Genomic DNA, 26,631 nt, shown 5'->3' on the forward strand with positions numbered 1-26,631 from the left:
AAGCAGGGACTCCCTCCCCCCTACCATAGCACTGGGACCCCCAGTAGCCAGGGCAGCAAGCCTTCTCCACCACGTCCTTCCAGCACTCCAGGCTGCAGCCCCTCATGGACATCAGAGAGTCCCCTAGCTGCACCTCGTAGCTGGGGATAAAGGATGGAAAGGGTGATGGGCAGGGTGACAGGCAGGGCTCCCACCCTGCAAACCCCACCCCAGCCTCCTGATGGGGGGTTCCAGGGTTCTCACTGCACCTCCCATCTATGTGCCAGGCCCAGAGTTGAGCACAGGGCCTGGCCATCGCAGCTGTTCAATAAACTCCAGCGGCCCCACCCCCTGCCCGTCCTCTGCCTGCCCTGCTGGAGGAGCCAACAGATGTGTGGAGAAGTGAGACCCTGCCCTCCCTGCCAGGCCAGCCAGGCTCTTCCTGGTCGCCTGACACCCCAGGGGATGCTCCTGGAAATGGGCAAAGATGGGGGTGGGGATCCACACCGGCAGTCCTCTATCTTCTCCGGGAACTCACGAAGCCAGCCCGAGGGACACACCCGCTTCTTGATGGCAGGGCACATGGTGCAGGGTGTGTGAGTGATAAACTTGGTTTTCACATCACAGCGTCTGGACCGCACCTGGGCCATGGACGGGGTTTGGAGTGAGGGGCCTGGGCCCTGTACCAACCCTGCCTCCGTCCTGATCACTGTAGGGCCTCTTGTCCCTCTCAGGCTTTGGGCTCCACCGGTCAGTGGGGATGTGATGAGGAAAGGAAGGCCCCCACATGGGGGAGAACTGTCTGCCACCAGCTGTGAATACCATGGCACGTACCTGTGTCCAGGGCCACACACCTTTGCCCAGGGCCCCACAGGCATGCCCAGAAATCTCAGAGCCTATGCTTCTGACACAAAGTGAATCCAGCCATTTTGTTCCACGTCAGCCGTTTCAGATGAGGAAACTGAACTCCCAGTGGGCAGCCCTTGCTCAGGGCTACCTGGTGACAGTGTGTGAACCCAGACCCTCCACCTAGAGCTCATTCTCATCTTTCATTTAAAAATAAACAGTAAATGGGCTTCTGGCCAAGATGGAGGTATAGGTAGAAACACTGTACCTCCTCACACAACCAAATTTAAAGACAACAAAGTTTTAGTAACAAAAACACAACCAAAACACAGAAAATTGAACTGTACAGAAGTCCAACAACAACGAACCATTCATTCAGACTGGTAAGAGGGGCGGAGTCAGTGGGTCTCTGAGGAAAAAGCAGCCAGACGACAGGTGCGTAGGCAGCGGTTGGCAGATCCCAGGCATGGGTGACACCGGGCAGACCCAGTGAGGGTGCAAGGAGGCTGGCTGACCCAGGTCACACATTTGCGCACAGATAAACCAGGCAAAAAAAAACCGAGCAGTGAGACAGACCACACGAATCAGGGCCCCCGTGCCGGCAATTAAGGCCTAAAAGCACCAATTGAAAAACCTTTCTGGGGTCTAGGTGCTGGGAGAGGCTCCCAGGCTCACAGAGAGTTCGTTGGAGAGACCCAAAGGGTTCTGGAGGGTGCACAAGCCCACACACCTGGGAACCAGCACCAGAAAGCCCCAATTTGCTTACAGAAAGCAGTGGAGGGGACCAAAATCCGAGAGAGATTGTGGAACAAGCACGATTACCCCTCTCTGACCCTGCCCCCACATACAGCATCACAACCCAGCGACTGGGTCGCCCTGCCCTGGTGAATATCTAAGGCTCTGTCCCTCAAACGTAACAGGTGCAGACAGACCAAGACATCATGGCTCAAGGAACAGCTCAAAGCCCCAGAGCCAATACTTCTGAGTGACTAGGAGATAGCCAACCTATCAGATGCACAGTTCAAAACACTGGTGATCAGAGACTTCCGCCAAGATGGAGGCATAGGTGGAGAAGCTGTGCTTTCTCTCACAACCAAGTTTAGAGACAACTAAATATTAGCAACAGAAAACGCAGCCAGAACACAGAAAATTGAACTTTTCGGAAGTCTGATAACAACAATTCTTCAGCCTGACCGGTAAGAGGGGCGAAATCAGCATCTGTCGGAGCCAGGTTGCACAGAAAAACTCGTCAGACGGACTCAGGCGCGTAGAACCCAGGCACAGGGTTGGACCTAGTAAGCGACTCAGTGAGCGACCTCGGGGAAACAGCGAGGGAGCAGGGCTGCCGGTTGACTGTAGTCACGCTTTCATGCGCAGATAGACAAGCGAGGGAGTGGGTGGTGAGACTACGAGACTGAGCAGGCTCCACGGCGAGCGGCAGCAGAGGGTACCGCCATTTCCCCGCTCTGACCCCACCTCCACATACAGCGTCATAACCCAGCCACTCTGAGTGGCCCCGCCCTGGTGAACCACCTAAGGCTCTGCTCCTCACCCAGCAGTGCAAAACAGCAGAGGGGGTCGCCATTTCCCCGCTCTGACCACGCCCCCACATACAGCGTCACAACCCAGCGACCTGAGAGTCCAAGGCTCCGCTACTCATACTTACGGAGTGAGAACAGACCAAAAATGGCTCAAGAAGATCTCAAAGCCCCAGAGCCTATAAATCTAAGCGATGAAGAAATAGCAAAACTCTCAGATGCACAGTTTAAAGAACTGGTGATCAGGATCCTCACAGAACTGGTTGATAATAGCCACAAGTTAGACAAACATATGAAGGCGAAACTAATTGAAATGAATGGAATTGCACAGGAAACCGATAGCGATGAAAAGGAAACTGGGACTCAAATCAATGGAGTGGACCAGAAGAAAGCAAATAATGGCCAAACAGAAAAGAGTGAAGAAGCAAGAATTCAAAGAAATGAGGAGAGTCTTAGGAACCTCCAGGACATCTTTAAACGCTCCAACATCCGAATTATAGGGGTACCAGAAGGAGGAAAGGAACAGCCATGAGTGGAAAACTTATTTGAACAAATAATAAAGGAGAATTTCCCCAATCTGGCAGAGGAAATAGACTTCCAGGAAATCCAGGAAGCTCAGAGAGTCCCAAAGAAGTTGGACCCGAGAAGGAACACACCAAGGCACATCATCATTACATTAGCCAAGATTAAAATGAAGGAGAGAATCCTACAAGCAGCAAGAGATGAGGGGACAGTCACCTACAAAGGAATTCCCATCAGACTGTCAGCAGATTTCTCAAAAGAGAACTTACAGGCAAGAAGGGGCTGGAAAGAGGTATTCCAAGTCATGAAATCCAAAGACCTACAACCAAGATTGCTCTATCCAGCAAAACTTTCATTTAGAATGGAAGGACAGATAAAGTGCTTCTCAGATAAGATCAAATTCAAGGAGTTCATCATCACCAAGCCCTTATTATATGAAATGTTAAAGGGACTTACCTAAGAAAAAGAAGTTAAAGAAACATGAACAGTGAAAGGACAACAAACTCACAGTTATTAACAACCACACCTAAAACGAAAACAAACTAAAAGGACAGCTAGATCAGGAGTGGAAACATAGAAATGAAGATCTCAAGGAGGGTTAGCAACAGGGGAGTGGGAGGAGGAGATGGGGGGAGAAGGTACAGAAAATAAGTAGCATAGACGGTAGATAGAAAATAGAAGGGGGGGCAAGAATAGCATGGGAAATATAGAATCTAAAGGACTTGAGACACATGGTCATAAACTAAAGGGGGGGTAATGGTGGGGACAGGGGGAGGGGGAGGGGAATGAAGGGGGGAATAGAACAACTGTAACAGCATAATCAATAAAAAATTTTAAAAAAGAAAAAAATTCAAAATATAGAAATGAATAAAATACAAAAAAAAAATGAACTATGAAAGGACAGCCAACTCACAGTTATTAACAACCATACCTACAACGAAAGCAAACTAAGAGGACAGCTAGATCAGGAGTGGAACCACGGAAATGGAGATCACGTGGAGAGTTAGCAACAGGGGAGTGGGAGAAGGAGAAGCGGGGAGAAGGTACAGAAAATAAGTAGCATAGACGGTAGGTAGAAAATAGATGGGGGGAGGGCAAGAATAGTATGGGAAATATAGAATCTAAAGAACTTGAGATGTCATAAACTAAAGGGGGGGAATGGTGGAGGTGGGGTGTGGAGGGGAAAGAAGGGAGAAATAGAGCAACTGTAATGGCATAATCAATAAAATATATTTTAAAAAATAAATAAAATAAAAATAAACAGTAAACAATGTGGCTGACACTGGGAGGGGCACATACCTGTGCCTACTCTGCTGAGCACATCTGCACTCTGCTGCCAAATGGCCCTCTCTGCAAGCCCAAGGGACCCAAGAGCCTGCCCCAGACCTGAAAGGCTGGCCCACACAGTCAGGAGCGTGTGAGGGTGTCTGCATGAGTTTGGGCCAAGCAGTCCTGTTCCTGGAGACCTGACCCCAGGCCTGGTGCACTGCCCCACTGGTTGGGACCCAGGGATCCACTGCTCATCATCAGATGGGCAGTGCTAGGATCTCGGGAGCTGAGAGGACCCAGGCTTGAGGCCTGGGCAACTTCCTGCAAGGGGTGACAGTTGAGTTGGGGCCTAAAGGACGCAGGAGACTTGGCTGGGACAGTGATCCTGGCCGAGGGGTCAGGAGAGGCAAATGGTGGGAAGGGGGAAGGAGCAAACGAACACATGTAACAAGACAGAGCAGCCAAGGAGAGGCTAGAGAGGGGCTGCTGACCAGGCCATGGAGTGAGGTAGAGCAGCCCTGTGAGACTCAGTTTGTGTTTTAAATGGGCCCTCTGGCTGCTGCTGAAGAAGAGAGATTGGGGTGAAGGAAGAGGTTGTCACCTGAGGATGCCAAGAAAGCCCTACCATCCCATTCACTGGCCTGCCATAGCTCCCACAAGTCCACTGGGACTACTTCTACAGCAACAAAGTCCCAATACCCTACAGCACTGTACCTTGGACAGACAGGAGCAAAACTCTTGGTTGTGGGTCGGGGGAAGGGCCATGGGAAGAAGGTGCATTTAATGGAGGAGAAGTACTTGGGGCATGGCCTAGAGAGCTAAGATGTTGTTATCTAGAGAATGCCGACCACACTGGTCCGAAGGGAGGGAGCCCAGGACACCTCTTTCCTAGAACCCAATATATGTGTGGCCTCTCAGCAGAAGGGGAGAAACGGTCTCTCGGCTGCTGTGATTTGGCCTTTTCCGCTCATGCCTCTGCGGTCTGCAGAGGGAAGTTGCTGTGAGCAGCCTCAGGCCAAGCTGTGGGCTACGAGTGTGGTCTCATTCTTCATCAGAGGCTCCGTCTTTGCTGAGCCAGGGAGCGGCTAGGAAGTTGGGCAACTCCAGGGTCAGGCAGCTGCTGGCTCAGGGCAGAGGCTCCGTGGGCGATGGGCTGCCCTGAGGGCCACCTGGCCAGCTAGCTGGGCACAGCTGCCAGCATAGTCACCACTGGCCCAGAGACCAGCTCTTAGAGGAATGCTGGTCAGCCCTGGAGAGGGGCTCAGGGGCTGTGAGAACGCACTCTCCTTACTCTTTTGATAGAGTGGTGGGCGAATTCCAGGCACAGGAGGAGGCCGGAGCCTTGTGTCCCATGGTGGACACTCATTCCTGGAGCATCTCTTTTATAAATGTGTGTGAAGTGGTGATGATTGGATGAGCCAGTAGGCAGTTCTGGGGCCACCCTACAGAACTCGGGCTCCCTCTGTGCGGCAGCCTATTCCCAGTCTCACTGCTGGGCCCACTGGGCAGGGTGCAGCTGGACCATGTCCAAGTGCTGAATCAGATTCCCTTTTTCTTGGGGGCACCTCAGGATCTGCCCGAGCCAGGCAGGTGCTGACCCCTCCCTGCCCAAATCCAGAGCTGATTTTGCACTGTCTGCTTCCCACGGAAATGCTGCTGGGGAAGTTGAGGAGATACGAGGCATTGGATCTGTTGTGAGAAGGTGGAAGGAATTCCCCCAAGCTGGGGTTCAGGGCCCAGAGCCTGAACTCCCTCAGAGGAAGGGACCCTCCTACTCGATTCCCTGCCCTAGATCAATGCCCCGCTGCCTTCAGGCCCCCGCTGGAGACCGAGGCTCTGTCGGCACAAGAGCACCCCTATCACAAAGGACGTGCTTGGTTAGACTATTGAATGGACAGGTGCTAAGACTCTCCTCTTCCAGGAAGCCTTCCATGCCTCTAGTGCCTGAATTTACCTGTGTTTCAGTCCAGCATCTGCCTGCCACTGGCCATGTGAACCAGAGGTTATCCCTTCCCCTTAGAGCCTCAGTTTCCTAACATTTACTGTGGTCCTCACACAACGTGGGGTGCTGCTAGGGTCGAGTGACTGAGAGTGTGTGCAAGGAGGCCAGCAGTAGGGTATCCCTGCCAATGAGAACCCCTGGGCCCCTCTCCCCGGGCCCAGGCTGGCTGAGCCCGAGCCCCAGCCCCAGAATGCAGGCTTAGAGATGGGCAGAACCATGGGGCTCTGACAAGGGAAACGTCGCTCCCAAAGCCCCTCCCTGACCCCTGTTTCCAGAACACTTGGAGGGAGCAAGTCTGAAATTCCCGTACACATGGGCAAACTGAAGCGGGGAGGGAGCAGGAACACGCCTGCAGGATCAGCTTGTAACCCTCTGCTACCAGTAACGCCGTCACTGTCACCTTTTCAAATACAGATCTGCCGCTCCCCAACCCCGACCTGGCCCTGAGCATGGCATGGTCTCTTTCCTTCCTCTTGGTCTCCAAGAGATCTCCAAGGGACCACAAGGAGTACAAGAGAAAAAGACCGAAGGTGGCAGGGTGCCCAGGGCCTGTCCTGGTTTTGCTTGGCAGTGGAATCCTAGGCAAACCCTTTCTCTCTTGGACCTGTCTGCCTGTTAGTGATATGGGGCAGCAGCAGTTACCCCAAGAATCAGGTGAACTTGGCCTCACAGGCGAGGGCACCCCGACCTGGAGACAGGCTCCAGCCGGGTGACTCCATCTCCATACTTAGGGTGGAAGGCTTTTCCAGACACTCCAGTGGGGACATCATCCCTTCTGTGGGGCCTGCAGAGGGGCAGCCTGGAGGGGCGCGCATGGACCTGCAGGCCCCACACCAGGACCCTCCTGCTGCTGGATGGAGTCGCAGGTGGTGACTGGAGCACCGCTCTGGAGCTGGACTGACCTGTTCTCAACATCCTGGGGCCTTGTCCTCCGGTGGAGAACCACAGGACCCACTGCCCAGGGGCTGAGGGCTGGAGGGGGCTCATACTGAGTGTACCAGGGCTGTGGGCTCAATAAATGGCAGTTCTTAGGGGTAAGGTTATTATCATTGGTGGCTGTCTACCCGGGGAAACTGGGGTCAGTAGACCTCATTCTGCCTCTGGGCACTCTTGGGGTTGGGCACAGGCACACACACCCTAGCACGTATAAGCCTGCGCCACGGGAGTCCCAGTTTGTCAGCCCTTCAAGGGTTGGAGGTGATCATACCTCTAATCCCCAGTCCAGGACCACATAGAAATCGGGCCTCGGTCTGGGCTGGGCAGCGGGATGGGCCCGGCTCAGTGCCGCTCACTCTCAGGTGGGGAGGCCTGAGGACGGCTGCCCACACCACGCCGCACCGCACTGCACCACACAGCACTGCGCGGCCTACCGCCTGGGTACAGTTAGAGGAGGGCAGGCTGCCACCCCTGCCACCCCAAGCAGCCATACACCGACCTCGGCCTAGGGAGATGGACACGACAGCCGGGTCCTCCGGACTGCTCAGGGAGGGTTAGACGTACCACGTGTCCCCAGAGCTGTGCCCGATCTGTGGACACTCCCTCCCTGCTCCCACCACTGGCCAGCAGGGCCTGAACACTTGGATAACCCCCTGCGACTGGCTCACACTCACCTTCTGCCCCCCGACGGTGCTGGAGCCTGCTAGGCAGAAGGCCAGGAGGCAGAGCAGGAGGAGGCCTGGGGACCCTGCCATGACTAGCGGCAGCTGGCGGGCGCACTGTCCAGCACGGAGCTGGGGCAGCCTGAGAGGGGAATGAGCTCCGGGAGGCAGGCACAGGGCGGGCAAGTGCGATGGGGGCGGGCACTTGCTTTAAAAGCAGCCTGGAGGCCCCGCCAGCTCACCCCACAGGAACCCGCCAGGATTTCCTCCTGCCTATCAGCAGCCTGCAGGCGGAAGGGAAGGTGCTGGCTACTGACCCCTGCATGGATGGCCTATGCCCTGCTTGGGGCTTCCTGACCCCAGGACCCTTCTCCTGGCATCACAGTCTCCAAGTCCACCATTAGCCACAAACCTGGGGTCTATCAGAGGTTGGGAAAAAATTCAAATGCAAATGCACACAACTCCCTTCCCCAAACCTCTGCAGAGGCTAATTGGGGACCGGGGAGGGGGTGCTCAGCCCCTGAATCAGGTCTGTCTGCTTCAAACTCCCACTGCTGAGGGCAAGACCAGGCCTCTGACTCTCTGCTGGGCTCTGTGCTGAGTGGACAGCAGACTGCTCCTCCTCTCACATGCCCCAGTTACCCCTCTGACTAGTCCGGCCCCAACCTTGTCTCTACATCTCCCTTCTCCGCCCCCGCCCACCCCAGGGCCTTCTCGGTGCTCTGCCTCCTGACCCATCTGCTCTCCACTCAGGAGCCCTGTGCACAGCTGTCCACACGAGGCCGGCCTCCGGCCTTCGCTGTCTCCCTCACTCTGCCCCAGCCACGTCAAGCAGCCACCCCTCCAGACTTTCTCTCAGGGACTGACCTCAAGGTCCAGTCTCGGGCCAAAGGTCATTAGCCTTCATCTCATCATAGTAGCACTGGCCACAAGCTGACCCTAGTTTATTTAATTTTCTGTCACCTGCTAGAATGTCAACTATGAGAGAACAGGGACAGTGTCTGTCCAGCACACACAGTAGATGCTCAATGCAGATTTGTGGAACAAATGAATGAAAGGGGGAATGTGGCTACTTTTACGACCTCTCTGTTACTGGTGGGCAAATGGGCCTGGAGCGGGTAGGTAACTTGTCTAAGGTTGCTCAGCTAAGCATCGTGAAGATCCAGTCCCAAGACTGCTGCCTGCAGAGTGCTCCGCCAACACCGCACAGCCCCTCCGCAACAGGTCAAGTCCTCACTGGACCCAGGCTGGGTGGACTGTTGACATGCTGGGCTGTGGGGCTGTATAGCCCAGGTGGCGAGGCCTGTGTGTGCCCTGCCTGGGTACGGTGCACCTGCCTCTGGTTGTCACTGTCCTGTTTACAGAGGGCCGAGGTAGATGGCCATTTGTAAGTGCCTTTGATAATGGCCTGACTGGGGGAAGCCTTGTCACATGCCCCCTCCTACATATCCTCAGCAGGCTCCCATTCCCCTTACCAGTTGGTGGGGCCACTGGGCTGGTCTGTCATCTGGCTAACGGGTTCAGTGGAGAGACCCTCTCTTTAGGGGCCCCCATAGCCCCAGTCTTCTAGAGGGTGATGGGCCCTCTAGGCCGAAATCCCCACCCAGCTGGCACCCAGGGAAAACTGAGAGCAGAAGCGGGCCTGGGAGCCGGCTTGGTCACTCCCCACTCACCTCCTCCCTAATCCTGCCCACAAGCCCTACACCTTGGGGACCTACGCCTTGGGGATGGAGGATCCTGACTGGACCAGGATGAGAGAAGGAGGCAGGAAGGGCTTAAGAACCCTGTTCTTGGGTTAGGAATGGGTTAAGTAAGGGTGGGCACAGCGTCTGGGTCCCAAGGAAGTCTTAGCTACATCAGCAGGGCTTCCTGAAGCAATCCCCACCTCCTAGGACATGAGCAAGCACAGGTGGGCACGGCCCTCCTCTCCACGATCCACACCTCAGGCCACTCCCCACTGGCTGCCCCCTGCAGCCATCTTGAAGAGACCCCCAAGACCCATGCGGCAAAGAATCTGAGACTCTAGGCCCTACCCTCACAACAGACTGCAGCCTTTGGTGGGGCTGGACCCAGGGGTGACGCCCGACCGGAGGCGGAGGGCGGTGAGCCTGTGTGCCAGGTGTGCCCAGAGGCTTGTGCTTTAGCTGCAGCCCCGCACGGCCCTGTCCAAAGGGCCTCACTCACACCTGCCCCCACCCCTCAGGTTCTAGTGCCACCCGCCCAACTTCTGGCCCTGGGAGAGACACTTCCTTTGCCTTCCATCCCCTCTGCCGCTCCCCTGACCCTTTCCCCTAACACCTCACCTTCCTGTGTCTCTCTACTTCAGGCCCCAGAGGATGCTGAATAAAAGACTCAGACTGTGCCAAACTCTACTTTATTGGAACGCGTAAAATAGGCAACAGAATTCATACCAGTGCTGGCAGCTCTAGGTCCCCAGGCCTGGGGGGCTCCTGCCCCCCCCAAAGCTCTCCCACTTGTCTGGACCAGAAGCCTCCACTCTGGAAAACTGCACAGGGTGGAAACTTCCAATGTGCATTTTGCTGCCAGCTTCATGGTTAGCAGCAAACACCCACAACAGCAACATCAATTAAGACTGGGCTTGACGTTTCAGGAAAAAACATGTGCAAGAGTAAACAGGACCCATGACACCATGTGCTGACAACAGTCCTAGACAGAAGATACGACACTGCTGTGCCTGGCCACACACCACCACGGGTAGACGACAGATCCACAGGAGGCCAGGGGCACATGGAGGGCCCTGAGGAGCCGGCCTTTTCACTCCTGGGACTAGAAAGAATCAACTGAACACGGACGTTCACATTCTCTGGGAGGACGGTCAAATGAAGATACAATGAGGAGGAGAAATCGCTTTTAAAAGAAGAGAGCAAGCCTGCTTTCCTGCGCTGAGTGGATGCCAGGCTGGCCACGGCGGGCAGCAAGAGCCAGCTGCAACCTGGGCTAGCCAGTGAGCTCAACAGGCAGCTCCCGGCCACACAAGGCTTCCCACTGGCGGGCCAAGAGTGAGATGAGCTTCTCACGGCTCTCGGCGCTGGGGACAAACACCTGCCACTGGACCTCATGGCCCTGGCCGGCTCTGGCCAGGCCGCCCGGCACCTCCCCGAAGTGGTCCAGGGTGACGCTGCCCATGAGATCATGGCCTTGCACATCATCAAAAACGAGGGTGAGAGCCTGCGGGTAGGTCTGGTAGCCCATGAGCACGCGGTCCAGGTCCCGGACGCGGCGGCCATCATCTAGCCGGTATCGGTCCTTCTGTGGCGGCTCTTTGGCAAACTCAGGCAGTGGGTAGTGGATGAAGTCCTCGTCCAGAAGGAAGATCTCGGTGCTGGTGAGCAGGAGCGTTTTGGGGCGCAGCATGCCCCTGCAGCGCCCAGGTGGTGGTGTGCCCACCTGGAAGGCCTGCACATACAGCAGGATGCTGAGTGCTGGTGCCTTCTCTGGGTCAGCCATCTTCTGGGCCACAGTGAACGTCAGGTCCCCGATCTCCTCCTCGCTGGGGTAGGTGAACTTGACACGGCTGGAGTGGATCAGCTCATAGTTCTCCATCTTCCCTGCAGAGAGAGATGCCACTAGGGCTGCAGCCTGGAACTGGTCTGTGGGGGGCTGGGAGTATCAGCAGCCCCGTGCCGCCCAGAGGCAGTGGCATGAGGTGCCGCCCGTCACAGGAGGGCGAGAGCACTGCAAGCTCCATGCCCAGCTGCAGACACACAGCCCTGCAGCCCAGAGCAGGGCAGACACTTGGGCTGCGTCTACCAGACGGTAGAGGGTTTGCTGGGATAGAGACTTTGCCATGGAAAACCCTAGCTGGTTAAGCCCGAGAGAGGAAAAAGTGAGAAAGAGAAGCAGAGAGGCACTCTAGGTGAGTTGCAGCCCTTGGGGTTGACGAGAAGGCCGATGGCCTGTCTACAGCCTGAGCCGGGCAAGGGTACCTGTGGTCTTGTTCCCAAACTCAGAGTAGAAGTCCTTGTCGACAGGCTCAGGTGAGGGCGTGCGTTCCAGGGAGGAAAGCACCGCCATGAGGTGCTGAAGGAAGCAGTGTGTCAGGTAACTGTCCCGAGTCAAGCAAGTCACCACTTGCATGGGGGAAGAACCTGTAGAAGGGGCTGGTCAGGGTTGCAGGCAGCTGCCCCCTCAAACCCTGCCCCTGAAGCTATCTCCAGTCTCTAGCAGGTCAACGTGGAGCTGAAGGCCACAGAGCCAGGGCCAGGAAGGCCCATGTGGGAAAGCAACACAGGGCCTGAGGATGTAGCCATCTCTCAGGCGGAAGGGCTGTGACATTTTTCTGGAAGGGGATACGGAGACATTAGAGAAAGAGCTTAGCTTTCTCTCTTCAGGAAGTGTGAGTCAGAAACATCCTGCCCTTGAGCACAGGGCCTGAGCTGCCTGTGCCCCTCCCACTCTGAGCCCCGGTGGTGGGTGAGTCCTGCACTCTCAGCAGTTCCTGAAGCTGCTTCCTCCCACAGTGAAATGGCTTGTGAGCACAGAGATAGCCCTGCCTGTGATAGTGCACCCACGCATGGAGGGTAGAAGCCCACTGGTACTGGCCTCCACCTAAAATAGGACGAAGCAGTGGTCACTCACCTGTCAACCGGAAATACTGGTCAAAAAGCCCAACGTTGACTGTCTGCAGGTCACTGAGTTTTAAAACAAAGCACTGGGAGATGTGGAAGGGACTGTTGTCGTAGTCAGTGTTTTTCTGATGCCAGAAATCTGTGGTGGAGAGAAGGGCAGTGATGGCCGTGCCAGGCGAGCATGAAGAGCCTGGGTGCACAGCTGAGTCCAGCAGAAATGGGTCCCCTTGGCTGGCCAGCTGCCGTGGAGCCACCACCACCCTCCACGCACACAAGGCCTCATGGGCAATGTATTCTAGGGTCTGAGCAGTGCCTGGCTCAGAAAGTCACCAAGGGCCTTCCACTGAGGCCCCAAGGAGCAGAGGCTGCTCAATACCTCCTCACGGCTTAGTGCCCAGGTGCCTGCTGGGCCCTGGTTGGCCTTAGGCCCCTCACAACAGAGCGGGGTGGGGGGAAGTGCTGTTTCACCCCTCCGACCCCATAAGATTCTCAGTTCTGTGCAGCTGAGTCACCGCTTCCTGAGGCCTCATGACTGGCTGTACGACGGAGCCCCTCTCAGGAGTGGGTTCCCAGCTCCCTGGACGGCAGCAGGCCCCGGTGCCTACCCTGCAGTGGCTCAGAGAAGTAGCGGCGGAGGCCGTCATGCAGCACAAAATACACGGCCTTGGTGGAGAGCAGCACACAAGCGGTCACCTCGAGCCCTGGGGTTTGGTAGAATACCACTGATGACCACATGAGGTGCCTCAGCTCCTCGTTCTCCACCTGGACACAAAGGGGCTGGGTTTGGGCCTGCAGGAAAGCAGGGCCAGGCAGAACATGCAGTTCTCTTCCAGACTGTGCCTGATAACAGACCTTTGGGCAGGGCACCCTGTTAGCTCCACCACCCTGGTGACATGCCCAGAGCCTGGGAAGGGAGACTTAGGACCATCACTGCATCTTGTCAATGGACTGACTTGGAAGCAGAGAGGACTTGAGGGGTGAAAGATGGGTGTGCAGTGGGGCCTGCCAGGGGCCCAAGGAGAGGAGTGGCGTGATAGGACAACTGACGAGAGGGCAGTCCAGGACCTCCCAACTAGGGCCCTCAAAGTTCTGAATAGCTGAAGCTGGCGGGGGGAAAGCTGGTACACGGAGGTCAGAGAATTGGAGGCTGCCCCCAATGTGAGCTCTGCCACACCCCCAGGACCAACTGTGCTACCTCTCCACACCAGCACCACCCAGCAAGACCCGCACCCAGGCCACTACCTCAGCAACGCTGCTGTGGAAGAACTCAATGATGGCGCTCCCGCGCAGGCTGGCAATGTGCCGGAGCGATGGGCAGGCAGGCAGGTGGGAGGGGATCTGATTCTCCTCTGAGGTGGCCTGGATCAGGTGCTCGCTTGGGTACTGCGCAGGGGCCTCAGCTTGTGCCAAGGCCTCCGCCGGGGCTGAGGCCTCCACTAAGGCTGGAGCCGGGGTCTCTGCTGGGGTCTCCTCTGAGCCTGAGGCCTCTGCCTGGGCCAGAGCTGGGACCTCCACTGGGGCCGGGACTGGCACCTCCTCTGGGCCTGGGGCTGGAGCTACAGCCTCTGCCCGAGTGTCCGGCGGACGCTGGTCACTGCTGCATCTCCCAATGCCCCAAGAAACACTACATTAAGATGTGGACCCAAATGGAGACTCATCATACGTGCAACTGCTGAGTGTGAGGAAAATGTGTGTCCCACACTCCACTTCTGGGGTCTCCTGGGATTTCATCATCTAGTTCTCAAAGGGAAGGGAAAACAGCAGGAAAAAAGTACTCAGGGCCTTTCTCTTGGGAGGGAGATGGGCAGATGGGAGCAAGATAGGCCATCTGGCACCTGAGGCTAGGAAGGTGGTAGCAGTGTTAGAAATGCCACTCGAGTCCAGAGCACGACCCCAGGTGCCCAGGGCTGGGGCCTGGGCACACTCAGGTCTGAGAATCAAAAGCTCAAATTGCCCCTCTGCCTTTGGGTCCTCCTCAGGTGGCTCAGGCTCCCCCTCCCCCTCCCCCCCCCAACCTGGCCATAAAGGCACATGGTCACGCTAAGTTTTCACTGGTCTGTTCTAAGCCCTAGATCAAAAATGCTCAGAACCCTTAAAGCCTGTGGATACTGTCTTATCAATTAGTCAGTCCAGCTATCAAGTCCGATGCCTGGGGCTCTGACCTTGCACTGGGCCACATGTCCCTGAGAAGCCTCTGGGCTGTCCTCCTGCTGGCACAGGGCAGATGTGTCTGTGAGAACAAAGCAAGGGCCTCTTTCTGCAGAGTCCCCACTGAGGGCAGGTTCCAGCCAGGCTTTGGGGTGGCAGGGAAATGTCACCAAAGCCGTAGCACAGGGGCAGGGAGATGAAGAGATGGCTGTGCAGGGCCACCTTGGGCACAAGCTGTTCTCCAGCACCTAGATATCCGGGGTTTCTGGAGGACATGGGATTTGAGCTGGGCACAAGAGGGGCACCCGATTCAGCCAAGAAGAGGTTGGAAGGCATCGGCTGGGGGGTGCAGGTGGGAGTGAGGGGCCGGGCTGAGAACACGGCCTCCACCGTCCACTAGCATGGAAGAGACGGTGAGCTGGGCTGTGTTTGGGGACAGAAGGGAGACAAATAAAAGGAAACACGGGTGCCCTTAAGGGCACAGGTCCCTCAAGCCCCAGGTGGAGGTGAGCTGTGGGTGTGACCGTGCCCCCAGGCTCCCTCCGCCCCAGCCCCAGGCAGCCCACAGGAAATCCCAGGGAGGAAGCCCAAGGAGAGCGAGGCTCAGGGAGCAGAAGTAGGGTAGAGAGGACAGTGAAAATGAACAGGACGGGGCTGCCAGCTGGCACTCCTTCCCTCTTGGTGCCTCCGTATCCCTCAGAAGAAATGGAGCTTTGCACAAGGTCACCACCCCTCCCACACACTCAGACCTCACCGCTCTAAGCCAACAGGTTCCTTCGGAAGGGACTCCCCAAACTACATGCAGAAAGAGGGCCCATCAGCAACCCAGGTCTTCCTGAAAAGGGCTGTGTGGCTCTCAACAGGGTCAGCCTTGGAGCTGGGTGTCAGGCAGGGGGCACCTAAAGCAGCCCCTGGGCCAGAGAGGGGTGGGTGGCTCGGCTCCTAGAGACTGTGCCGAGGCCTGGCGGAGCAGAGCTGAGGAGGCCGTACACGGTCAGGGGCCACCTCCCCAGCCTGTGCTGCATTGGTGGCAGGAGCCCAGGAACCCAGATTCAGCCACGCAGACCTAAGAGTGGCAAGGGACTCGGCCAGACTGTCCTTGTGAAAGGACAGCTTTCTTAGGCCTCTTCTGAAACCCTGGGAGAGGAGAAGCAGCCCAGTGCCAAGCCCAAGAGAGACAGGGACACTCTGAGGGTGGTCAGGAACTGAGAGGCAGCTGAGAAGCCGGGCTCACCCTGGGCCCACTCACACACTGCAGGTGCTCATGACGCGGTTTGGGGCGAGTGGTCTCAGACACAGCGATGTGGACTCCCTGGGCACATAGCAGCCTCATGCCCCTGGCCCCAAAACCTGTGTTCAGTCTCACCTGACCATGCCCTCAGAGGACTGGCCCCCAGTTGCAGGGGTCTTGGCGATGACCACGGTCTTCAAGTCCTGCAGCGAGGCCCGCAGCTGGTTGTAGATGCGTAGGAAGTGGAACTTCTCGTGGGGCAGCACGAAGATGGCGGTAACGAAGCGGTAGCCCACAAGCAGCTCCAGCACGTGGCCATCGGCAAAGGCACCCCGAGGCTGGGTGCAGCTGCGGGTGGGGTCCAGCAGCACCGTGGAGAGTGGTACTCGGCTGAGCTTGAAGCTGTTGCGGTTGCGACAGTTGTGCGTCCCGCGGTTGGGCATGGGGTTGAAGTCAGCCTTGATGACGTTGAGGTGCTGGGGTGTGAGCAGCAGCCAGTAGGGGATGGCAGCAGATTTGACGGCCTCAGAGGGTGCACAGCAGGAGCGTCGCACAGCTGAGCACAGCGTGCAGCTGGCCCACTCGATGTTGCCTGAGTAGTCCCCGGCAGCTGTCTGCACCATGCGCTTGTCACTGTAGACCAGGTAGACAGGGAAGCAGCCCTGGCTGCGCTCCTGGCAGCCGCCCGCCACCTTGTAGAAGGTGAGTAGCTGGCGGAGAAACTCCTGTAGGCTGGTGTGGCTGCCATAGAGCACGGGGCTACACAGCATGGCCATGTGCTGTGGGGCGAAGCATGAGCGCAAGTCAGCGTGGAACTCGTGCAGGTTGGCGGCATCCGAGATAATGAAGAGTGTGTTCTCGCTGTGCCGCACCTTGAGCACTAGACACAGCTCTGGCATGAGAAAGCCAAACTCAGTGAGGTCACCATGTGGAAAGCAGAAGACGAAGCGCAAGGATGAGAGGATGTGTTGGCTGCTGCCCCTTGACTCCTGGTGTGGGATCTCGAAAACAGCGATGCCGAAGTCGGTGAGCACGAGGCAGGCCGCAAACTGGCGGATGCTGCCCTGCACGTGGATCAGGAAGCACCAGAGCACCTTGAGGATGCGGATGTGCTCCAGTAGGAAGTCCTCGTCTGCACCCAGGGCCCACTCCAGGGCCAGGCGCTCCTCCTCACCCTCCTCTTCCTCTTCTTCCTCCTCTTCTTCCTCTCCCCGGCCTCCCTCGTTCTCTTCCTCCAGGTCCGGAGGCCCCATTTCAAAGTAGCGGTTCTCGGCAACATCCTCTTCTTCATTGTCGTCATCCTCGCCCTGCTCGCCCTGGCCCTCCTCCCGCTGGTTGGCTGCTTCAATCCAGGCAGGTAGCTGCCTCTCAATGGCCTGCCGGATGAGTGTGCTGAGGCGCTGGATGAAGTCCTGGTTGGTGGCTGTGTAGCCAATGCAGGTGAAGGGCAGAAAGATGATTTGGCCGGACCCAGGCACCACCTGGACCTCTGGCTCTGTGTGTTCCGGGCTGTGTGAGGAGAAGTCAGGTCAGTGACACGCTAGGCTGGACGTCCCACCTCTCAAGTTCGGGCCTACTGCTGCACCTGGTCCCAAACAACCAACTCATGGGTCTCCCAGGCCTGCTAAATAGCTGACCCTACTCCCAGGACAAGTGCCTCACTAGGGAACCGAAGTGCCTGAAGGCGAGGACCACCAGTTTCTTCAGAGTCCACATGCCCAAGTCTCAGATGACAGGTGTCCAGCGCAGTCCTGCCCACATCACACAGGTTCCCCAACAAAAGCACCACAAAACACTAGCCATCCCGCGCTGGCCCTGAGCCCCAGAGGCAGTGGGTGCTCCAGGGCATGCACTCGCCTGAGGACAACAGCTCCTGTTAGGGGCAGCAGCTCTTGGACCTTCGTATTTAAATTCGGGCTCCTCGCCCTGGCTGCTGTGGCTGAGTGGATTGAGTGCCAGTTTGTGAACCAAAGGGCCACTGGTTTGATTCCCAGTCAGGGCACATGCCTGGGTTACAGGCTGGGCCCCCAGTATGGGGCGCGTGAGAGGCAACCACACACTGATGTTTCCTTCTCTTCCTCTCTCCTTTCCCATCTCTCTAAAAACAAAATAAACTCGAGCTCCTCTTGGCCACTGCTGCCCTCATGAAAGTGTGTGCACTGGGGCTGGGAAACCTCCTGCCCAAAGGTTCAGAGTAAGCACTTCGGGCTCTGGGGGCAACCCATCCACATCATCTTTTTTTCCTATTTTTAAACAGCCCTTTAAGAATGAAACAATCATTCTTAGCTCCCATGCTGTGGACCAAACCAGCCTTGATCTGCCAACTCCTTGTGTAAGATAACTTATGTCAGGCAAAGTTCAGGGATTCGAATTTAGATGTGGGCCAGGACTCATCTCATCTGCGCTTAATTTAAAGGAAGAGATAGTTCTGCTGGACTTCTGTGAACAGATTTTTAACAAAATTCAACCGGTTACCACTAGCCCACACCCAAGTATATCAGAAGATCCAGATGGCCTTCTTAATCTCTTCCTTACCCGGTACCGCCAACTGCTCCAGGTATATCCCTGAAATCTTCAGAGGGTGCCTGATAGAGAAGGAAATATGGTCAGCCATTTCCTGGCAGCCATTCCCTGGCATTTATTGGTGATGGGCCCTGACCCAGGTACCCTGTTCTCCACCCCCCCCCCCCCGCCCCGCAAAAAGTTCTTCGCCATACCATGCTCCACTTTGGGGCAGATTCTGGGCCCCGAAGGCAGAGACGCCCAGTTATGCCACAAGTGAACAGCAGGGCTGATACTCCACTGGGTCTGTCTGCCCCTAGCCCACACTCCCAACTCCTAGGCCAAAGCCTCTTGTCACTCTGCAGCTCAGCTTCTGCCTCTAGGTCTGGCATCTGAGCGCTCCCTGTGCCACCCCACAGGGTCCACAGGAACAGCATGTCGACTGGGTAACTGGCTAGCAGAAGTCACAATAAACAGGGACTGCGCAGCTCCTAGCAAGGCCTTCCCAGAGATCTCTGAGCAACTGGGAGACCTAGGGCTAGGGAACGTCTTTCCTACTATGTGACCCCAGGGAGGGTGAAGGGAGAGAGTGCCAAGGAGTGCTGGGACAGGGCAAGGACTCTGCAAACTACTCAGGGTCACTGGCCATAACTCTGTTGCTGAACAGAGACAGGGCTGGAAAGAGGCCTAGGCAGCAAGCATGCTTCCCACACACATGGCAAATGAGCCACTCACAACACACTCGCCTTTCTCCTTTCTTCCCAGGACATGTGAAGAAGCTCCTGAACCCCCATCAATAGTCACAGAGAAGGTGCTGGAATTATACCGTGTCCCAAACTATCAGGGTAACATGCAGAAATGGGCAGAATGGCCCTGGGGTGCCAGGCAGCAGGGGAGAAACTCTTCCTGCTGGGTTTGGAATTCAAACGAGCCCCGTCCCCCTCGTCCCAGGACCTTCTGAACTGCCTTCCCTAGGGGAGTCCCTAGGACTAAAGGTCATCTGGTTTGGGCCCCCAGGGCCCACTGAAAGAGAACTGCCTATTCCCATTAATGGCGGGGGGGGGGGGGGGGGAGGCAGAGGGGGAGAGGGAGGGAGAGAGGGAAGAGGAGGGAGGGAGCAGGAGGCTGAACTGAACACAGATCCTTAACCACAAAGCAGAGTACACCAGGCACCGGCAGCATCTGCTACAACTCTAGCCAGGCCACCGCCTACTTCCATACAGCCTTAAAGAGCCGGCACAGAGGTAAGCAACCCATAGCAGTAGGGGGCAGGCATTACCTGTCCTGCAGGGATGGACTCCAAGGAATCAGAGCATCCCCTGGCAATGGACCGGTCCTCAGGAGTAAGACTGTCAGTGGACGAGAGGCTGCTGGCCAGGGCCTCCTCTTGTACAAACATGATTCCTGGAGAGACCAGGGGCAGGCGGGTGGGACAGCGGGGCAAGGAGAGCAGCCATTCAACAAACGGGGCTGGGCCCTCAGGATTCCAGCACGGTGGGGGCTAGTCAGACCCCTGAACCCAGCCACATGGATTACAGAATGAAATGTTAAAACTGAAACCTTAAACTAATTTGAAGAACAAATGACTGCTTATCTAATCTCAGGGTAGAGAGAGAGACTTACTGAACCTAAATTCCAAGGAAGAATTTGAAGTGTGATTACGTATAAACTAAACTTTTATAAGTAAAAAGAGAAACCTAAGATAAATCAAAATCAAATGAAATGAGAAAAAGTACCTGCAACATTTGACAAACATTTATATTTAATCTGTGAAACTCTGCTACAGATGACAAACACGGGGAGGGGTAAAGCTAAAAATCCCATTAGGAGACAGTGAAGCGGCAGACACATTCCACAGAAGAATGGCCAAGAGATACCAGAGGAGACAATGTTCACCCTCCTTCACAAATAATCACAGAAGCTGCCTGCAAGCTAGAGTAAGACACCAGTTTTGTCTCTCACTTTGGCAAAGTTGAGACTGACTGCATTGCCTGGACCTGGCCTAATTGGGTAGAGGCGGGCACTGGGGTGTGAGCTGGCCCACCTGTCGGGAGAGCAGTCTGGCAATATGTCCATCAAGAGCCTTAAATGTGTTCATTCCTAGAGCGTCTTCATAGCAAAATGACTAAATGCAGCCCTAGCCCACTCTGACATCTCCGCAGAGCTTCAGACACACAGGGCAGAGGGCCTCCAGGACAACCCATACCCAGTCCCTGTGGCCTGCTTGCCACAGGACACGTCCCACCGACCCTCCCCTGAACAGCACACATTGACATATGCACCCTGGAAACACAGGGTGTTTTAAACCCCTGCTGAAGCCGTTTTATGAATATAGTGTGTCTGGGCTCATTTCACAGAAACCTGGAGAAACCCAGGGCTCCCCTCCACAGCCTGGCTTTATCACATCGCCCCAGGTCCAGTGAAATGACTCAGAGCCCCCAGAGGTCAGACCCTAGTCTGGCTCAGCTGTTGCCTGGGAACAAGACGACTCATGTGGCCCAGGTCTTCTGCCCATGGGGTAGGCCGGCCAACAGCCCAAGCCCAGACCCCATTCCCCAGCACAAGTGAAGCAGCAAGGACTCTGCACAGGCAGGAAGGACAGCAAGCACACAGCAATGCATCAGCGAATTGTGCTCTCCGAGAAGCCTCCCCCTCCCTCACATGCTCAGATCCTACCCATCCTTTGAGGACTCCCTCGCACACCACCTCCGCTGCAAATTCCTCTAGATACACCTCTTCCTCTACAAAATGCCCCAGATCATTCTGCCCTGTTCGCCCTTGGGTATAGACCTCACTCCCCAAGAGGCTTCAAGTTCCTCAGGGGCACTGCCTTGGTCATCTTGAGACCTCTAGTAAGGACATGGGAGAGGGAAGCCCTTACTGCCCGCTCCCGATGAGCCAGGGACAGTGCCCAGTGCTTCCCCGGTGTGAGCTCATGTATGCCTCTACTATTTACCACAGTTCATCACGTCTAAGATGCGTAGAAATGGTGCCCTCTTGGTCTTAGCAGGTGTCCACGAAAGGTTTTCACATGACTCCATCACGAATACCAGCTGGCTGACAGCAACTGTGAGACACCACTGACTAAAGACTCATCTCAACTTCAGGGAAGTAACAAAGCAGAAATGTGTGCATCTTAGAACTGATGAAACGGTGTATACGCTTTATAATCGAGAAAACAGAGCTTCAGAGAGGCTGCAAGTTGCTTGAGGGAACACAGCCAAGGAAGCTGGGATGTAAACTTAGCTGGCTGACCCCCAGGAGCCCCTAATCACTAGTTTACAGCCCCCATCAGCTCCGCACCCTGCTTAGAGCCCGCCCTGGAATTTTACACATCAGCCCCTATCGGTCACAATCCTCCATGGTTCCAACAAGCTAACAACTCCCGAGACGACCACAGGCCTGGTGTTCACTGGACAGTTCCCTTTCAAGCAGCCCCTGACTGTCCAGTTTATTCACAAATACAGGCACCTTTAGGGAATCAGGCTGGGAGCAAAGCTGCTCCTACGCGGGAGAAATCCATGGCCATCTGGGCAAATCCAGCAGTACAGGACTAAAAACAAATATCTGTGGATTCCTCTATATTAGAGAGAAAGAAAAGCAACATTTTCTTGCCATTACCCCCCCCCCCCTGGGGTTGGAGCTGAGGCAATAAGGATAGGGATCGTCTTTCTGCCTCCTTCCTAGACTACAGTCAGTACAAAACAGAGGCACTCAAAGGATGGGGTAGGGGATACCAGGAAAGTGCTTACTCGGGGCCCAATCTTTGTTTCGCACAAAAAGGAAAGAGATGTGCACACAAATACATCCACTGCAGTTTTATTTATAAGAGGTGCAAATCTGTAGACAACATCTAAATGTCCAGAAGCTGGGAAAGAGGAACAGACTACAGTAAGCCACTTGGTGGTGTGTCCCCAGAAGTGGGGGGCAGTGAGGAAGTGAGGCTGAGGCCTGGGTCTGGCTGGTGCAAAGACTTCACCATCAAAGGGGTGGCGGCTGGGCGGGGGGTGCTGCCTGCAGCTGTAGCCCTGGGGGCAGATGCCTCACTACTCTGCCTGAGGTCTGTTCTTTACCAGCTTATTCTCTGCTTGCTGGCTCACTCACACAATCAATTCCATAAAGGCTGACTGAGACCCAGCTGGGCCCTGGCCTAGAGGACTTTGACCCCAGGGCAGGATATGGGGTCAGGGAAGCGTCTTCAGTGGGATACAAACTTCTCGCCCCCTTTATGTAAAAAAATAAAAATTTCTCGGTCAAGTGTTACAAAAACAAACTGACAACCCCTCTGGCCCCTAGCATCACTGCCCTTCTCAGGAGCGCTCTCCCACACCTCTCTTGTGGCCTTGGTGCACGGCCCTGCCCCTTCTTCCTACCCAGCCTTCCTCTCTTATGTGGTGGCTGCAGTGTTTTGCACCACAGCTTAATCTCCCTCTCATCCTCTGACGTTCGTCACATCCCCTGCTTTGCTAGCATAAATAACGCTGCAGTGAGCACTGATCTCCCCTTCCCATTGTCTTATCCCACCAAGATAAAATCCCTACCAATGGGGTTACCAGGTCAAGGTGTGGGAACGTTTTTGTGGCTCTTGAAACATAGGGTCAAACTGTTTTCCCAAGACCTCACACCAAGTTCTGCGTCTCCAGGAGCCCGGGTGGGCGGGCGGCGTTCCTTCCTGTGTGTCCCAAGCCTCGGCTCCACTTGGGACGGCACACCCTCCCCTCTTCTGTGGGGGCCAGGCCAGCAGACACTCTCATGGGACCTGCTTCACTCACTCATCTCCGAGGATGCCTGGGTTCAGAGGTGAAAGCCCTTTGAAAACTCTAAGACAGTGGGCGGGTGAAAGGGAGTGGTCTTCCATGGGTCCTGGGCAGCCTGTCCGGGTGCCACAAACAGTGTTTTGGGGCTGAGCCACAGAGATGAAGCGATGACAAAAGCACACTCCCCGTGCAGGGATCAGGGCAGCCAGCTCAGGAAAAGTAACAAGGCCTGGCTTCCCGTTAATAAGGAGCCAATCCACCCACACTGCCTGCAGGGGAGTGGGGTCCTAATGAGCCAGCAGCCCTGAGCCTGTTCAGAGAGCAGCCTCAGGGCCCCATTCCATACCCCGTGGCATCCTGAAGAAACTGGATGTGGGTGTCAGAATAATGGGGAGGGAGGCCCTACACTAAACAAACAGAGCGAAATCAGGCCAGGCACCCCCACCACGTACCACCCAGAGAGGAGCTGGCTTGCAGGCTACACACACCTTCCCTGAGTTTGAACCCTGTTGGGAGCAGGTGCCAGCATCTCCCCCCAACCCCAGCCCAGCCAGGGGGTCCAACAGGGCCTGTATGGCTCTGCTAGGCAGAAAGCCACATGTTTGATTACCTTGGTTGGAGAGGATGGGCTGGGGCAGGGAGGCGGAGGCGGGAGCCATGGTGGGAGGGGAGCTGCTGGGTCTGACGCAGGGGGCAGCAGAGAGCCGGCAGTCCTCACCAACCTAAGAGGGGTACTCAAGTCAGCCCAGGAGAGAAGGATCGAGAAGAACAGAACTTGACAAGCCAAGGATGAGGAGAAACCCAGAGGTTCTCACAAACACTGGGGATGGTGAGTCAGTCTCACCTAGTCCTTACAACTCTGTGTGGCAGGCACTATCACCACCACCACCTTACAGATGAGCACAGACAGGTGTGACTTGCCCAAGGTCATGCAGCCAGGGCTCAGTGGCTCTATGTACACCCACAGCCCAGGCCCACCGGAGCCAGCTGCTTCCTTGTTGGCTCTTTACCACTCCTCCCAACTCCCACACAAAGACCCACCTTCTTCTCTGGGTGGCCCAGCTTGGACTTGACCTCCTTGGCTTTCTGAATTGCTTTTAGCACTTCTACAGTATCCAGCTCCTTCTCTGTGGTCACTGTGTTGTCCAGACAGACCTACAGAGTTGAGAAATAGCTATGAGCCCAGGGGCTGGCCAGCATGGTGAGAGCAGACTGGCAGGAGTCCCGCCGGAGTGTGGGCCAGGCCCCCTAAGGCTCAACCCACTGGGAGGTGAACTCCTCAGCCCTGAAGGAAGTGACCGGGAGCTCCTCAGAGTGGCCCAGGCAAGCTCCACGCTGCCCGCTGGTTGCTGGGAATCCCTTTCCAAAAAAGTAAAGCAGAGCACAGGGCCCACTGAGGGGGCTGGGATGGGGGAAAGTAGGGACTTGAACAAACCCACCAATGACAGCAGAACTCAGATCAATGAAGAGCAACAGAGAAGGCCTTCTGGGTGAGGGAACCGGAGGACAAAGGCATGAGAAGTGGCACCCCTATCTGCAAATGTAGGAGGGGCTGTGGGCTGGCAGGCAGCATGGGACAGGCAGTGTGGTCAAATGAGGGAAGGTCCCAAGGGCCTGGAGCAAGGAGGGGAAGAGATGCCATCTTGTGAACACTGTCTTGGTGACACTCGGGGACAAAGAAATGGGGAGCAGGGAGGATGAGAGAAGAATGGAAACTTCCAGGTACCTTCTGGCCCAGGATTTGGGAGAATGGGGAAGAGGCCTGCTTGAGGCTGAGGAGACAGGTAAAACTGGCTAAAGACCCGTCTGGCTGGCATGGTGGCAGCTGGCCAGACGTGCTCAGCAGGCAGCAGATACTGGGCTAGGCTATTACGGCAAAGGTGGGTGCGCCCTTCGGGTTCATAGTCAGATTTCATGCCCAGCAGTTGTCTAGGAAACATGATTATTTTAAATTATTTCTGATCCTTGTCTACAATAATCAGTGTTATTTTAACAAGCTGAAGGTAGTCCCTCCACACTTAGTCTGTGCCTTCAAGACTCTTGGGGAGCCCTCCTGGGCCGCAGCTCTGACAGAGCAATGTGAGGGAATCTGATGGGGATCCATGGTGGCCTTGGGCCACTGGCAGGACAGGCTGCAGGGAGGGTGGGGGCGTTTTTTTCCTGGGGAGGCAGCAGACTTCCCAGAACTGAAAGGCATTTAGGGTGAGGAAGTTCCTCTGAGGCAGGCAAGGACTGGACATCACCCCTCGTTCTGCCTGTGAAGATGTGGATTTAGTTCAGACTGTCTCTTCGACCAAGCTAACACCCACCTCACCTTCGCCCCGGCAGCCTACCTCGGATGCTCGCTCTCCGAACTGAGCCAGCACCTTGGTCCGGTAGTCGGGGATGATGCTCAGAGGGTTGTTCAGCAGAGCCACGTGCTCCAGACACGGCAGGCTGCCTATGCTCCTGACCTCCTCCATCTGCAAAGCACGAATTCCATTCCCCGTCACTTCTTTTAACACTTCGGCAACATGACGACACATTTGATGGCCTCTTTGAGATCAAAGAATGCTTACCATTCTTTAAAGTGATAAACACCAAGGCACAGCCATCCCACAACCCTGAGGTCCTTTTGGAACATGGCTCACCTGTTCGATTCTGTTGTCGCTGAGATCCAGATTGACCAAGGAGTAGAGCTTGTGCAGGCCACTCAGACTCTCCAGAAGGTTACCTGCCAGGTTCAGAGTCTTGACGTTCCCTAGTTTAGTATGTACCCCTTCCAAGGAGGACAGCTTGTTGTAGGACAGGTCAAGGTGCACGAGGTTGTACAGGTGCTGTGGCAGCATTGAGAACAGGGTAGAGTATTTCAGGTCAAGGCTCCAAAGAAAGGGGACCGACATTAATGATATGATGGGCCTCCAACCTAAAATGGTCAGTTCCACAGGCCAGACCCACGGCCTCTGTCCATTATTGGGGGGGGACTCCCTCTTTCCACCTGCACTTGCCACAGCCCAGTGGCATCCCCTGCAGAGGCAGCGTAGACAACTGGGTAGGTGCGAAGTTTGAAAATGAGACTTGCATCTTCATGATGGAGGTGCATCATCTTCATCTCGCTTGCTTTGTATTTATGCATCTTTTCTAATTCTGGGGAACTACATCAACAATCACTCAGAGTGTCTCTGGGACCCTAAAGAAATAGCAGCAGCCCCTGCTCCTACAAACCTCAGTGACACCCAGATACCTTTCAAGTGACTATGAGAGAAAACTCCAGCGTATGGCCCGACTCCCAAGACTGAGTCAGCTTCCTGGACTCTCAGGGACCTGTAAGAAGGCCATAAGTGGTGATGGTCTCCAAAGACATTAATTACCTGCAGGTTGTCCACGGCTAGCACTCCATTGTGACTCAGGTCCAGGAACTCAAGCTTTGGAATCAGTTTCTTGCGGAAAAACAAGAACAAACCAACACTCGACATTATTCTAGGAAGCTGGACTCTACGCACCCCTGCACGTGGTGGACAGATACCCTGGGAATCTTCCTTCTGACCCTGGACTCCTGGGCTGGCCAACTCTGCAGGGCCACTGATGTGGCCCCTCCCAGCACCTACCCAGCAGCATGTCTACAGGAACACAAAGGGACTCCAGTGATGAGCACACACACCCATTTTTAC

The 26,631-nt window shown here is 55.7% G+C and overlaps 2 protein-coding genes across 9 annotated transcripts in view; both read right to left on the bottom strand.

Moving 5' to 3' along the window:
• The window catches only part of STAB1 (stabilin 1), a 31,332-nt gene extending 23,406 nt beyond the window's left edge, over positions 1-7,926 (bottom strand). For all 4 annotated transcript variants that reach the window (XM_037134801.2, XM_053669208.1, XM_053669207.1 and 1 more), the window contains exons 1-3: positions 7,767-7,926; positions 487-620; positions 25-140 (exon numbers count right to left, since the gene is read on the bottom strand). In XM_037134801.2, coding sequence (XP_036990696.2) covers positions 25-140; positions 487-620; positions 7,767-7,847 — 331 coding nt within the window. In that variant the 5' untranslated portion in view covers positions 7,848-7,926. The remainder of the gene's footprint in view (positions 1-24; positions 141-486; positions 621-7,766) is intronic.
• A 2,186-nt stretch (positions 7,927-10,112) lies between these two features.
• The window catches only part of NISCH (nischarin), a 34,169-nt gene continuing 17,650 nt past the window's right edge, over positions 10,113-26,631 (bottom strand). For 2 of the 5 annotated variants that reach the window (XM_037134672.2, XM_053669268.1), the window contains 13 exons: positions 26,332-26,400; positions 25,612-25,797; positions 25,315-25,443; positions 24,023-24,136; positions 23,592-23,703; positions 19,504-19,628; positions 18,258-18,307; positions 15,858-17,231; positions 13,586-13,940; positions 12,949-13,105; positions 12,354-12,482; positions 11,702-11,863; positions 10,113-11,323 (listed from right to left, as the gene is read on the bottom strand). In XM_037134672.2, coding sequence (XP_036990567.2) covers positions 10,713-11,323; positions 11,702-11,863; positions 12,354-12,482; positions 12,949-13,105; positions 13,586-13,940; positions 15,858-17,231; positions 18,258-18,307; positions 19,504-19,628; positions 23,592-23,703; positions 24,023-24,136; positions 25,315-25,443; positions 25,612-25,797; positions 26,332-26,400 — 3,573 coding nt within the window. In that variant the 3' untranslated portion in view covers positions 10,113-10,712. Of the gene's footprint in view, positions 11,324-11,701; positions 11,864-12,353; positions 12,483-12,948; positions 13,106-13,585; positions 13,968-14,881; positions 14,888-15,857; positions 17,232-18,257; positions 18,308-18,959; positions 19,062-19,503; positions 19,629-22,027; positions 23,013-23,591; positions 23,704-24,022; positions 24,137-25,314; positions 25,444-25,611; positions 25,798-26,331; positions 26,401-26,631 lie in introns of those variants that run through there. The other 3 variants (XM_053669269.1, XM_053669267.1, XM_037134671.2) reach the window with 3 other exon arrangements.

The sequence above is a fragment of the Artibeus jamaicensis genome, unplaced genomic scaffold (genome assembly GCF_021234435.1).
Source record: "Artibeus jamaicensis isolate MK-2021 breed Jamaican fruit bat unplaced genomic scaffold, CSHL_Jam_final contig_519, whole genome shotgun sequence".
NCBI lineage: Eukaryota > Metazoa > Chordata > Mammalia > Chiroptera > Phyllostomidae > Artibeus > Artibeus jamaicensis.